Source organism: Paroedura picta, chromosome 2 (genome assembly GCF_049243985.1).
Source record: "Paroedura picta isolate Pp20150507F chromosome 2, Ppicta_v3.0, whole genome shotgun sequence".
Classification (NCBI taxonomy): domain Eukaryota; kingdom Metazoa; phylum Chordata; class Lepidosauria; order Squamata; family Gekkonidae; genus Paroedura; species Paroedura picta.
Genome location: NC_135370.1, coordinates 5,834,130 through 5,848,454, shown reverse-complemented (window position 1 = coordinate 5,848,454; position 14,325 = coordinate 5,834,130). Strand labels below are relative to the sequence as shown.

General features: G+C 45.2%; 1 protein-coding gene across 5 annotated transcripts in view; it reads right to left on the bottom strand.

Moving 5' to 3' along the window:
- Positions 1-14,325, bottom strand: part of PIKFYVE (phosphoinositide kinase, FYVE-type zinc finger containing) — a 241,446-nt gene that overhangs the window by 33,232 nt on the left and 193,889 nt on the right. For all 5 annotated transcript variants that reach the window (XM_077319274.1, XM_077319275.1, XM_077319278.1 and 2 more), the window contains 4 exons: positions 13,181-13,301; positions 9,043-9,138; positions 4,516-4,599; positions 2,614-2,705 (listed from right to left, as the gene is read on the bottom strand). In XM_077319274.1, coding sequence (XP_077175389.1) covers positions 2,614-2,705; positions 4,516-4,599; positions 9,043-9,138; positions 13,181-13,301 — 393 coding nt within the window. The remainder of the gene's footprint in view (positions 1-2,613; positions 2,706-4,515; positions 4,600-9,042; positions 9,139-13,180; positions 13,302-14,325) is intronic.

Here is a 14,325-nt window from a genome sequence, read left to right as displayed (position 1 = left end):
AACTCAGAGACATGATGAGTGTCATACCATGGACGAGAATGCTGGAAGGGAAGGGAGCATGTGAAGGGTGGGCGCTACTCAAACAAGAGCTATTGCATGCTCAATCAATGACTATCCCAGAAAGAAGAAAACACTACAGGAGCTCCAAGAAGCCTATTTGGATGAACAGAGAACTTCAAGAGGAACTAAGAAAGAAAAGGGAAATATTCAGGAAATGGAGGGAAGGACAGAGCTCTAAAGAAGAGTACCTACAGGTTACTAGGCACTGTAGATCAATCATCAGAAAGGCCGAAGCTGAGAATGAGCTAAGATTGGCCAGGGAAGCCCACTGTAACAAGAAAAGATTTTTCAGTTATGTGAGGAGCAAACATAAAGTAAAGGAGGCAATAAGCCCCACTGTTGGGTGAGGATGGACAAACTCTAACAGAGGATGCAGAGAAAGCAGAAAGGCTCAGCACCTATTTTACATCTGTTTTTCCCACAGGTCAAAGGGTTTAGGCACATCTAGAGATGGCAGTAGCCAAGAGATAGTGTCTGGGTAGCAGGCTGACATGGACAGAGAGGTTGTTGAGAGGCATTTAGCTGCACTGGATGAGTTCAAATCCCCTGGGCTGGATGAAATGCACCCGAGAGTGCTCAAAGAACTTTCCAGAGAACTTGCACAACCCTTGTCCATCATCTTTGGGACCTCTTTAAGGACTGGAGATGTCCCGGAGGACGAAGAGAGCAAACATTATTCCAATCTTCAAAATAGGGAGGAAGGATGACCTGGGAAACTACAGACCAGTGAGTCTGACCTCTGTTGTGGGTAAGATAATGGAGCAGATATTAAAGGGAGTGATCTGCAAACATCTGGAGAACAATTTGGTGATCCAAGGAAGTCAGCATGGATTTGTCTCCAACAGGTCCTGTCAGACCAACCTGATTTCCTTTTTTGACCAAGTGACAGGTTTGCTGGATTGTGGAAATTCGGTTGATGTCGTTTACTTGGATTTTAGTAAAGCTTTTGATAAGGTTCCCCATGATGTTCTGATGGATAAATTGAAGGACTGCAATCTGGATTTTCAGATAGTTAGGTGGATAGGGAATTGGTTAGAGAACCTCACTCTAAGAGTTGTTGTCAATGGTGTTTCATCAGATTGGAGGGAGGTGAGTAGCGGGGTACCTCAGGGCTCGGTGCTTGGTCCGGTACTTTTTAACATATTTTTAACATACACAACTGGAGTACTGTGTGCAGTTCTGGAGCCCTCACTTCAAGAAGGACGTAGATAAAATTGAAAGGGTACAGAGGAGAGCGACGAGGATGATCTGGGGCCAAGGGACCAAGCCCTATGAAGATAGGTTGAGGGACTTGGGAATGTTCAGCCTGGAGAAAAGGAGGTTGAGAGGGGACATGATAGCCGTCTTTAAGTATTTGAAAGGTTGTCATTTGGAGAAGGGCAGGATGCTGTTCCCATTGGCTGCAGAGGAAAGGACACGCAGTAATGGCTAGATATTAGGAAAAAAATTTCCACAGTCAGAGTAGTTCAGCAGTGGAATAGGCTGCCTAAGGAGGTGGTGAGCTCCCCCTCACTGGCAGTCTTGAAGCAAAGGTTGGATACACACTTTTCTTGGATGCTTTAGGATGCTTAGGGCTGATCCTGCGTTGAGCAGGGGGTTGGACTAGATGGCCTGTATGGCCCCATCCAACTATGAGGTTTGGGCTGGGTTGCCACCAATATGCGGATGACACCGAGCTCTTCCTCCTGATGGATGTCCGCCCTGACTCCCCCCCAGAATCCTTAGCCAGATGTCTGGAAGCAGCGACAAAATGGATCAGGCAGAGTCACCTGAAGCTCAGCCCTACAAAGACAGAGGTCCTATGGTTGGCTTGTATGGCCCCTTCCAACTCTATGATTCTATGATTCTATGATTCTACTGTTTTAAAATTTTAATTCATGTTGTTATCCACCCTGAGCTACCAGGAATGGCAGGATACAAGAAAAAAGATGATTTGTTTGTTTACCTCTTGGCTCGGGGGCGGAGGGGGATTGGGATTGGGACACCTGGGATTGGGAATGGAATAACTAGAACTTTGGCTGATTAGATCAGCTTTAATTATATACCCGATCAGTTTCAACAGCTTTACAGCACAATCATATGCAGGCTGGGATGGTTGTTGTTGGGGCTTTTTGAATCCATATTGTTATCTTGCAGAGCTGATAACAAATCCTCAGCTGGAATATACTAAAGCTGCCTTACCATCATCTGCTTTCCTTGCTTAAATATGAGTTTGGTTCCCAAAGCAATACACATACTATCTTGAGGGGAGGTGGGGTGTAGAGCAGCAGCTTCTAATCTGATGAGCTGGCTTTGATTCTGCACTCCTCCACATGCAACCACGTTGGGTGACCTTGGGCTAGTCACAGTCCTGTCAGAGCTGTTCTGACTGAGCAGTCCAGTCAGAGCTCTCTCAACCTCACCTACATTACAGGGTGTCTGTTGTGGAGAGAGGAAGGGAAAGCAATTGTAAGCCACTTTGAGACTCCTTCGGGTAGTAAAAAACTAAGCATAAAAAACAACCTTCTTCTTGTTGTTTAAAGGGGGGAAACCAATTTTTTTCCCCATTCTTACGCTGTTCCGCCTCTGCCACTTGGTTCATTGGTCCCACGCTTGTCTCTGGCAGCCGGACTGGACTGCTGTTCTTTGTTCTGCTCTCGGCCAGACTGGAAACAAATACTTATTGTCAATATGCTTTTACAACCCACCAGCTATAAACATCACTCCAAGAGAATCTTCACTCAAAGCACACACATGCCCTTCTACTCCTATCCCCATCCTCAGGCCTGGGAATGTTGACCATCGAACCTGACAGTTTTGGCAGCTCAAATTACCTGGTCACATCACATGTCCCCAAAGGGGACCAGTTATCCTCCAAGCGAGGCATGGTGGCAAAAGCCATCCTTCAATGTTCCCGTCAACGGACATTCAGAATTATGAACAGGGAGGGTCAATACAGCTTATCTCGGCTAGTAGCCATTGATAGACCAACAAATGACGTGAAAGCTCAAGCTCCATGCAAAGGGAGGCATTAGAAAGCTGTAAGACTGGACTGGAGAGCCAGCTTGGTGTAGTGGTTAGGAGTGCCAACTTGTAATCTGGTGAGCTGGGCTTGATTGCACACTTCCCCACATGCAGCCAGCTGGGTGACCTTGGGCTCGCCACAGCACTGATAAAGCTGTTCTGACCGAGTAGGAATATCAGGGCTCTCTCAGCCTCACCCACCTCACAGGGTGTCTGTTGTGGGGAGAGGAAAGGGAAGGCGACTGTAGGCCACTTTGAGCCTCCTTCTGGTAGAGAAAAGCGGCATATAAGAACCAACTCTTCTTCTCACCTCCCTCACTGGGTGTCTGTTGTGGGGAGAGGAAAGGGAAGGCGAATGTAAGCCGCTTTGAGACTCCTTCTGGTAGAGAAAAGCAGCATATAAGAACCAACTCTTCTTCTCACCTCCCTCACTGGGTGTCTGTTGTGGGGAGAGGAAAAGGGAAGGCGAGTGGAAGCTGCTTTGAGACTCCTTCAGGTAGCGAAAAGCAGCATGTAAACCAACCTTCTTCAGTAATATCAGGACTCTCTCAGCCTCACCTCCTTCATAAGGTGTCTGATGTGGAGAGAGGAAAGGGAAGGTGACTAAGCTGTCTCGAGACTCCTTTGGGTAGAGAAAAGTGGCATATAAGATCCAACTCTTCTTCTGTTTTGACTGAGCAGTAATATCAGGGCTCTCTCAGCCTCCCCTCCCTCACAGGATATCTGTTGTGGGGAGAGGAAAGGGAAGGTGACTGTAAACCGCTTTAAGACTCCTTTGGGTAGAGAAAAGTGGCATATAAGAACCAACTCTTCTTCTATCAAACTTGCAATGCACAGGTGAGCGAAGAGAATATTTTGGGGCTGCAAGCTGTCTCATATTACATGCTAATCTCCCCTCTATCACTAGATGCCAGGGTAAACATACAAAATACACAACATTACCAATTTTAAATAACTCATTTAATGCCAAAATATTTAGAAACAAACAGCTAGTTAACAATCAAACAGCATTCTCCCCCCGCCCCCCACCCTGGTGGAATGAGCTCCCAGAAGAGCTAAGGGCCCTGACAGACCTTGCACGGTTCTGCAAGGCCTCTTATACAGAGCATTTCCCTCCAGCCAGGTCAAGGGAAGATTTTGGCCTCCTCCTCTAAGTACCAACTTCTGGCACCAACCCTGAGAAATATGCCTACGGTAAGGGTTCTGCATTAGTTGGGGCGGTTATTGGCTTTAATTGTTTTAGATTGCTGTGTTTTAACTTTGTTGCTAACTGCCATGATAGGGCTGGTTCAGGAGCAGTAGTCTATAAATATGATATGATTAATAATACACACTGCCTACTGATCCTGCAGTGCTAATGAAATGAAGCTACCAGTATTTTTCCGAGCAGATGGGGAAGGATTAGGGGCCCTGTTCCATATCACTTGTGATGAGTAGATATCACAACATCACCTGCTCGTTTGAAGTCCTTCTTCTCCGTTGCTTTTCAAAGATGCTTTGGACAGTTCATCTAAGGCACTTCTGTACTCCTTGCAACTGTAAAGGAAAAAGACATCTGTCAGAATTCCCACTGGCAGAATTCCCACCAGAAAAACCTGTGGGCTAAGGGCTGAACTGCTACAGAAGGTTTCTGAAGAGACATCAGAATTTGGGCATGCAGCACTGCCACTGCTCCTTGGTGCCCATTTACACCAGAAGGCAACCACATTGAATGTTACATTTTCTGAATATGGAAAGCACAGTGGACGGTATTTTTTGATCCAATTTCAAAATTGTGTTTAATGACCCATCTGCTTTGTACACAGATCAGAATTTTATTCAAAAATATAAAAAAGCTGTGTGTAGATGCAGCTATTCAGCTATTGCTCGGGCAAGTTGAGCAATGCTGAGTACCTTTTTTCCTTTGTGCTCACACATTGCTGGATGCGGCCCCCAAAGGATCAAAATGCTGTCACCCTGTGCTTCCCCCTTGGATGAGAAAACCCACCTGGGCAGTTGCATTCAAAGAATATCTGAAAGCTCACAGAGACAAAACACATTTTATTCCTACCCCCCCCCCCCCACTGAAAACTGAAATGAGAAAGAAGCTAAGCCTTTTCCTTGAGATAACAGTTTTCTATGCTCAAATATTTGTTTTAACCAAGAAGTGTTCAAACATGTTTGTTTGACAACTGTAGCATGCACCAACATATAACTAGTGCAACCCCCCAAAAGGGAGAAAAATACAGCCCTGTCAAAAGAAGGTAATGAAAAGTCTGGAATAAAGAAAACAAAAGTAAAATGTAACTGCACGTGTAGTGCAAATGCATCAGTTTTATATACATTTTTGCTAAATTAATGCAGCACTCAGATTGAATTATACCACTGTCACAGACTGAAGGCTGGTCTGGTTGACCACTGGAGACCCCCTCGTAGAGAACAGCTTTAGACACATTTGGTGCAAAGAAATCAGTCTTTATTGAGGGATTCCATGAGGTAAAGCGAGACATAACTTGTGTCAAAGGCAGACAGACTAACATTGCTTCTGGGTTAATAGAAAGCTTTATTGTTAACAGCTCAGAACACTTCAACGATCATAGTCGATTCTGATCAATACATAGACAGCAAACACTTTCAATGGCTCTTTCCCACCCAAAATAGTACAATTCCCAGGGAGTGAAATTCCCCCTCCCACAGATGCCATCCCGGGCGCCTTTCCAGGCCCTCGCCAGACTGTCTGGCCTTGGGTGTCAGGCAGGCCCTCCTTTCCTGGTAACAAAGTACAGATAAACATTTGTAAGACTGAAGCACAGCATGAAGCAAACAACTAAGGGCAGTGACAAATAGTTCAGGGTCATAAAAGGGTTATAAAAGGTTCTTCAAACAGCACACATCAAACCAAGATGGAGTCCCTCAGGTCAACCACAAATTATGGCAGAGATCAGATGGCCTGATCCTGACAGCTTGGCAGGAGCAGGAGCATTGACAGAGTCAAATACAGGTGGCCCCCTAGGGTCTATATACAGGAGATTATTTTTAAGCGGGATAAACTGTTCTCATATAAGAGGCTTTTGATCTAAAAGTGCAAATTCAGGAGTCATTCAGTTTGCACTCTCTGCCATTCCTGGCAGTAAATTTCCAACCCCAACCATGTGAACCAAGGTTGGTGATAGACAAGGAAGAATACAACACAGCAGGGGAGATAGTCTCTGCCTGTCATAAACTGTGGGGTGGAAGGGGAGGAGGAAAGGTACAGAAAAGAAACAGGAATGTGGAGTTAGGGATGGGTGAAGGACCCACAAACTCGCTGAACCTCTAAGCCAACACTCCTGAGGAAGTTGGGAGGACGAATATGACAACCACTAAGGAAGGCCTCCCCTTCAAGGATCGCTGCCTTATCATGGCAAAGGGGCTTGGTGTAGCTCAGTGAAGCTATGAGCTATGCCGTGCAGGGCCACCCAAGACGGACAGATCATAGCGGAGAGCTCTGACAAAAGGTGATCCACTGGAGAAGGAAATGGCAAACCACTCCAGTATCTTTGCCATGAAAACTCTATGGACAGGTTCAAAACGCAAAACGATATGATGCCGGAAGATGAGCCCCTCAGGTCGGAAGGTGTCCAATATGCTACTGGGGATGAGCAGACAGCTAGTACGAGTAGCGCCAGAACGAATGAAGTGACTGGGCCAAACCCAAAAGGACACTCAGTTGTGGAAGTAACTGGTGGCGAAAAGACAGCCCGATGCTGTAAAGATTTTTATTCCATAGGAACCTGGAATGTCAGATCCATGAATCAAGGCAAGCTGGATGTGGTTAAACAAGAGATGACAAGACTGAACATCGACATTTTAGGAATCAGTGAACTAAAATGGGCAGGAATGGGTGAATTTAATTCAGATGACCATCAGGTATACTATTGTGGACAAGAATCTCGCAGAAGAAATGGAGTAGCCTTCATAATCAATAAAAGAGTAGGAAAAGCAGTCTTGGGATACAATCCCCAAAATGACAGAAAGTTCGAATCCAAGGCAAACCATTCAACATCACAGTAATCCAGGTCTATGCTCCAACCACTACTGCTGAAGAGGAGGAAGTTGACCAGTTCTATGAAGCCCTACCTTCTAGAAGCAACGCCAAAAAATGATGTGCTTATCATCATGGGGGATTCGAATGCTAAAGTAGGAAGCCAAAAGATTACCGGGATAACAGGCAAGTTTGGCCTTGGTGTACAAAATGAAGCAGGGCACAGACTGGTGGAATTTTGTCAAGAGAATACAATGGTCATAGCAATCACTCTTTTCCAACAACCCAAGAGATGACTCTACACATGGACAACGCCAGACGGTCAACACAGAAATCAGATTGACTATGTGCTCTGCAGCCAAAGATGGAGAAGTTCTATACAGTCAGTAAAAACAAGACTAGGAGCTGATTGTGGTTCAGATCATCAGCTTCTTGCTACAAAATTTAGGCTTAAATTGAAGAAAGTAGGGAAAATCACTAGGCCACTCAGGTATGAACGAAATTATATCCCTGACGAATATACAGTAGAGGTGACAAATAGATTTAAGGAATTAGATCTGATAGCAGAAAGCGAAGAGGAACTAAAGAGCCTGTTGATGCGGGTGAAGGAGGAGAGTGCAAAAGTTGGCTTGAAACTCAACATCAAGAAAACTAAGAACATGGCATCTGGACCTTTTAATTCCTGGCAAATAGATGGGGAAGAAATGGAGGTAGTGACAGATTTTATTTTCCTGGGCTCCAAGATCACTGCAGATGGGGACTGCAGCAAAGAAATTAAAAGACGCTTGTTCCTGGGGAGGAAAGCTATGGCAAATCTAGACAGCATCCTAAAAAGCAGAGACATCACCCTGCCAACAAAAGTGCATCTAGTCAAGGCTATGGTCTTCCCAGTTGCAATGTATGGCTGTGAAAGTTGGACTATAAGGAAGGCCGAGCGTCAAAGAATTGAGGCTTCTGAACTTTGGTGCTGGAGAAGACTCTTGCGAGTCCCTTGGACTGCAAGGCGAACAAACCAGTCAGTTCTAGAGGAGATCAGCTCAGACTGCTCCTTAGAAGGCCAGATCCTGAAGATTAAACTCAAATATTTTGACCACCTCATGAGAAGGAAGGACTCCCTGGAGAAGAGCCTAATGCTGGAAGCGATCGAGGGCAAAAGAAGAAGGGGACGACAGAGAATGAGGTGGCCGGATGGAGTCACTGAGGCAGTAGGTACAAACCTAATGGACTTCGAGGAATCGTAGAGGACAGGAAGGCCTGGAGGATCATTGTCCATAGGGTCGCGATGGGTCGGACACGACTTCACACCTAACAACAACAACAAGGAAGGCCTAGGGCCCAAACACGTTGGGTACTGCATATGGAGACAATATGCACTTCAAAACCTTTATGTATTTATGTAAATGGAGAAGTCTAGATATTGGAATTAGGTACTTATATATTGAACCACAGGACTGTTGTTTCTGCATATTATGTTCACAATCACACCCCCACCCCACCCATTTGACCAAAACCCAACTCCCGGGCATATTCCGGCCCTCCAGAGGCAGTGAAACATAGAATCATAGATTTGGAAGGGACCTCCTGGGTCACCTAGTCCAACCCCCTGCACTATGCACAACACTCATAACCCTGACACTCATCCACGCTAACCTATCATCCCCTTGAACCTTCACAGAATCAGCCTCTCCGTCAGATGGCTATCTAGCCTCTGTTAAAAAATTTCCAGTTGGAGAACCCACCACTTCCTGAGGAAGCCTGTTCTACATGTTCTCATCAGAGTATCCCCTTCTTGAACAGGACCCATCTCACCTAAGGTTAAAACAAAGCCAAGATGGGTTTTGTGAATAAGGGTCTAAAAACAGGGTGGGGTGGGAAAGATTTAGATTGCAGAATGACATTCGCCATTAAATATCAGGTTGTGTGTCCCTTTCCAAAACACAGAAATAACTCACAAAGCTGAACAGGCTCATCTCTACCTGAGAGCGAAGGCAATGATGGAGCTGGGTTCTTTTTCGCAGACTGCAATGGGAACACGCTCATGCTCATACATCAAATAATGCTTGTCTGGTTCACTGCATTAAAAAAACACAAATGAATTTTAAACTCTAGCATTTCTTTTCCCTAGAGGCTCAAATTACATTCTGAGAATATAACAAACGCTGGAAAAGATCATTCGGCTAGGAAAAGTTGGAGGCCCAACTTGAGGTGGATTGACTCAGTCAAGGCTGTTCATTGGAAGGTATTGAATCTAGATTTCTGCATTAAATCTTTGGTATGCCAAATTGGTACTGCTCTATATGTAGAAGCTGGATAAAGATTATTTGAAACCAGCTTATAATGATTAAATATTGGCTACAATTACATCTTAACCTTTATACTTCCAGGTTTATTTTCCAAACTAGAATTAAAGCCCGTTGTAGCTAGCAGGGGCGCTAGCAGGGGGGGGAGGGTGAAATAGCAAAGAGAGAGGGAGGTAGAAAGGAAGAGCGTGATTAAGCTAGAGAGAGCTTGGCATTGGGAAGAGTAAGAGGAGGGGTTGTCCAGTCTGTAAGGGCATGAGGTTTAATATGTGTGTTGTGGTGACAAATGAGGGCATGGGTGTCAAGAACCTGTGGTTTGGAATGTTAGTTGAGTGTGGGAGAGAACTGACCTTTGGGAATTGTGGCATAGTGGTTACAACTGAGCTTTCCAGAGCCATGTCTTCAGATATGTGAAGGGAAAATCAGACTGGAGACTCTTCTTAGTGGGAGATTACATGGCAACCAATTCCTCTCAGTTCTGAGTTCAACATTTCCCTTCTTGTATGAATTAGACCACAGACACTGAAATGTCCCCCTGCCCTAATCCACATGTACACAGGTGTTCATCCTGCTCCTCCTGTCTCCATTTTTTTTACTGTTGATATAATGTTATATGCCCACATGCTTCAATCACTGTTGCCCCTTAGAGGAAGAAGAGCTGGATTTTGATACTCTGCTGTTTACTACCAAAAGGAGTCTCAAAGCAGTTTACAAACACCTTTTCCCTTCATCTCCCCACAACAGACAACCTGTGGGGCTGTGAGAGGTCTGAGAGAACTGGGAATGGGCCGTAGTGAACCAGCAGGCCTCAGGGGTCTCAAAGCAGTTTCCAATTGCCTTCCCTTTCTCTCCCCTGTGAGCGAGGTGGAGCTGAGAGAGCTCTGTGAGAACTGGGAATGGTCCACAGTCACTCAGCAGGCCTCAGGTGTCTCAAAGCAGTTTAAACTCGCCTTCCCATCCTCTCCCCCTAGCAGACTCCCCACTTGAATTAGTCTAGATATATTTATATTTTTTCTATTTTAAGGTAAAGGTATCCCCTGTGCAAGCACCGAGTCATGTCTGACCCTTGGGGTGACGCCCTCTAGCGTTTTCATGGCAGACTCAATGCGGGGTGGTTTGCCAGTGCCTTCCCCAGTCATTACCGTTTACCCCCCAGCAAGCTAGGTACTCATTTTACCGACCTCGGAAGGATGGAAGGCTGAGTCAACCTTGAGCCGGCTGCTGGGATTGAACTCCCAACCTCATGGGCAAAGCTTTCAGGCGGCTGCCTTACCACTCTGCGCCACAAGAGGCTCTTTTTTCTATTTTAGTTGGTGAATATTTTAATCTTTTAAAAGATGCAATATTTTAATCTTTTAAAGGATGCAATGATAACTCAGTCAAGGAAGCCACAACCCCCAGAGGACAGTCCAGAGCAAGGCTGTTGACAAGAAGACTTTTGTTCATTCATTCATAAGGTCACCATACGTTGGAACCAACTTGCCAGCAGTTACCGTACACACACATCAATTTGGCAATTGTTTTTTGTTTGCATTGTTTGAACTATTTGTTATTGGTCTTGGCCCTGACTAAATCCATCAGATTAGATCTCAGAAGCTAACCAGGGTTAGTTCATTAGCATTTGGAAGCCCGGGGTCACTATGCAAGAGGCAGGCAATGGCAATCCATCTCTGCTTGGTCTCTTGACCTGAAAATCCTATGGGATTGCCATTGGTCAGCTGCAATTTGACAGCAACTTCCACACATCATCTGCACCATCAGCGAGAAAGATGTACAATAAAGGAAGGATGTAATTAGGTAGCAAAGAGCCATTCGAGTAAGACGGAAGAAGAGAAGACTTTTTTTGATTTACCGGGCAAAAAACAAGCCATTTCTCACATACTAATCCTGTTAGAAACTGCCTGATGCCATTATGTTTCAGCAAATGAGGGGACTCCATGAAAAGCAAGGGGCTTTCCGCACAGGGATCCTTGTAGCAAATTGTTTGCTGAACGAAAAATCGCCATTTAAAATAGTGGAATTCGTCATTATGCATACCTGCCTTTGTAGTGGAATCCAGTTGCGTTTTGTATCGTTTCCCACAGGCTTCCGGTCTCGGCAAAAATCGCTAGAAAGGAAGCGCTATTGCCAAGCTCGTCCCGCCTCTGGCTGTCAAGCAGCCAATGGGCGGCCGTTAGCATGCTCCCAAACAGCTCCTTTCCCTTTAAGAAAGTTTTTTTTTTTAAACACACCCGTTGCAACGAATCTGTGTTGATTCGTTGCAACGGAGAGACCCATCCAGCTTGCAGGTGTGTTTGAGCTGCCGTTTCATCGTTGCCACGCTCCTCCCGAGTGAAAAAAAAAATCCCCCCCCCCTCACGGGCGCGATTTTCGGCCGAAAACAGTGTGAAAAATAAAGGGAAAATACATCAGCAAATGGGTTTCCCTGTTGTTTGTGCTTAGTGACTAACAGCTCTGGGGAGGGACTGAAGCCGGGGAAGCCTCTAAACGGAGGCTCGCCGGTGCGTTGATCCCCGCTCGCTCAGAGAAAAAAAAATGGCGATCGCTTCGCCGGAAGATCAGAGGAGAGAGCCAGGGGGAGGGACTTTGTAGAAACCACAACAATGGTAACACACAGAACTTTCCCGCTAGTGTTGCAGGTTGGTTGCAGGAGTGTATCGCTTTCCGGAGGGTGAATCCACTTTTGGGGATTTACCTGAAAGCGCTACAACAAAGCGCTTTTTGCGGATCGGTTTCAGGTGTGTGGCAGATTGTCAACGACGTTGTGCATAATGGCAAATCAGTAGCGTTTTCAATTGGCAACCATTGTGCGATTTTGAAGGGGTGCGGAAAGCCCCCAAATATTGCACATTTTAGTTAGCTTCAGGAAGGTAGTGGCATTGGTTAGCAGTAAAAGACCTAGAGCTGAGTCTGCTAGTGCCTTAGAGACAGAGATTTTCAGAGTACAAGCTCTTTGTCTTACAACTGAGTGAGGCTGAATTGGACCCAACTGCATTCAACCACATGCCTGCTTGTTCTCTCTCTCACATGCAGTTGCACACCATTGTAATAATGATGTCTAGTCTTGCTAGGCCAATAGTTTCCTAACTTTTTCAGACTGCTGTCCCCTTGGCTCATAGTCCACATTCCTAGCTTCTCCCCACATATGAACACACACCTCTTTCCTAGTGTTAGGTCTATGGCACATTCAAAACACACTATTGTGAGGAAAGCCTGGTATTTGTCTCTCACACTAACAGAGCATGAGTCAGAAAATGGAATGCAATGGAAAATGCAATGGAAAATCTCGTGGCCAGGACCAAGCAGAAGGTTTTTCCAGCTTCTCAAAAGATGGAGACATTTGAGGAAGGGTTCCCAACCCCGGGTGAAGAAATTACTGGAGATCTGGGGTGTATCTTGGGAAGAACAGAATTTGAAGATGGGGGAGGAACTCAGTTGTAATACCATTCAACCCATTATCTGAAGCTGTTGTTGTCAGCACACAGATGTGAGATCAACAAGGAAGTCCTGGCTTGCTATTACTCAGAGACAGCCAATGACAAGCCACCTTGGAACGCCTCTCATTAGGAAAATGCAGCTATAGGAAGTCAGATAGCTGCCCCTCTATTGCCCTGAATTCCTCACCATGCCACTACTGCCCTAAATTCCTCACCACCACCCTACTGTCTCAAAATTCCTCACTGCCCCCCTGGAACTTTCCACTGCCCCCAAGTGGGTGTACCATTCACTCTGGGAACCCCTATGAAAATCTAAAAAGATTTTGCCTGAACATCAACCCCATTTTTTACTCCGCTATAACCAGTGTTTTACTCACAAAGGGGACGGGATGGGATTGTAGCTATTCCCAGGGAGGAGATTTGCCAGGATAGCTTTCATGGTAGATTTCTCTTTCACCTGGCTGTCCATGGAGCCCAGCAAGTGACCATCGAAAGGATCTGAAAGAAAATGCCATTTAAATATTGTCTCAGAATTCTGGTTCTTCAGGCAATCTTCATTTTATAAGCCAATATAAACTTCCAAGGGTTAGGCATTTAAGGCAGCTGTACAAACATTTAAACTCACGTATTTAAACTGTTTTTTAAAGAGGGCATCCAAACGGCAACAGCAGGATGCAAATAAGAGGAGTAATTAAATAACAGCAAAGTTGTCCCATCCCAGTCCAGTCCCCCCCTCACTCCTGACATGTGCCACCTCCTAAAAACTTCCAACGAAGGAGACTCCACCAACCCTCTGAGGCAGCATGTTCTATCTATGAGCAGCCCTCACCATCAGAAAATGCTTTCTAATATTTAAGTGGAACCTCCTTTCCCGTAATTTGAATCCATTGCTCCTAGTCCTTGTCTCTAAAGCTGCAGGAAACAAGTTGGCTCCCTCTTCAACATGCCTACCTTTTACATAGTTAAGCACCCCTCTTCCCCAAGCTACGCATACCCAACTCTCTCAACATTTCCTTGTAAGGCATGGATTCCAAACTCTCAGCCTTTCTCTGAACATGTTCCAACTTATCAATATCCTTCTTGAACTTCAGCACCCAGAACTGGACACAATACTCCAAATGAGGTCTAACAATAAATAAATAAAGTGGTATTATGACGTTCCCTACTCTAGATTCTATGTTCCTAAGCAAAGCAATATCGCATTAGGCTTCTTAGAAGTCAAATTGCACTTCTGGTTCATATTCAACTTCTTGTCTACCAAAACTCTTAAGTCCCTTTCAAATGTACTATTATCAAGCCAGGTATCCCCCATCTTATATTTATGCATCATGTCATTTTACCAAAATGTAATACTTTACTCTTCTATTAAAATTCATTCTGTTGGCAATGGCTCAATTTTCCAATCTATGCACATCTCCTTAAATAGTAGTCTTTTCCTATGGGGTATTAGCCCCCCCCCCCAATTTTATGTCATCTGCAGATATGATCAATATACCCTCTATTGCCTCACCCAATGCAGACA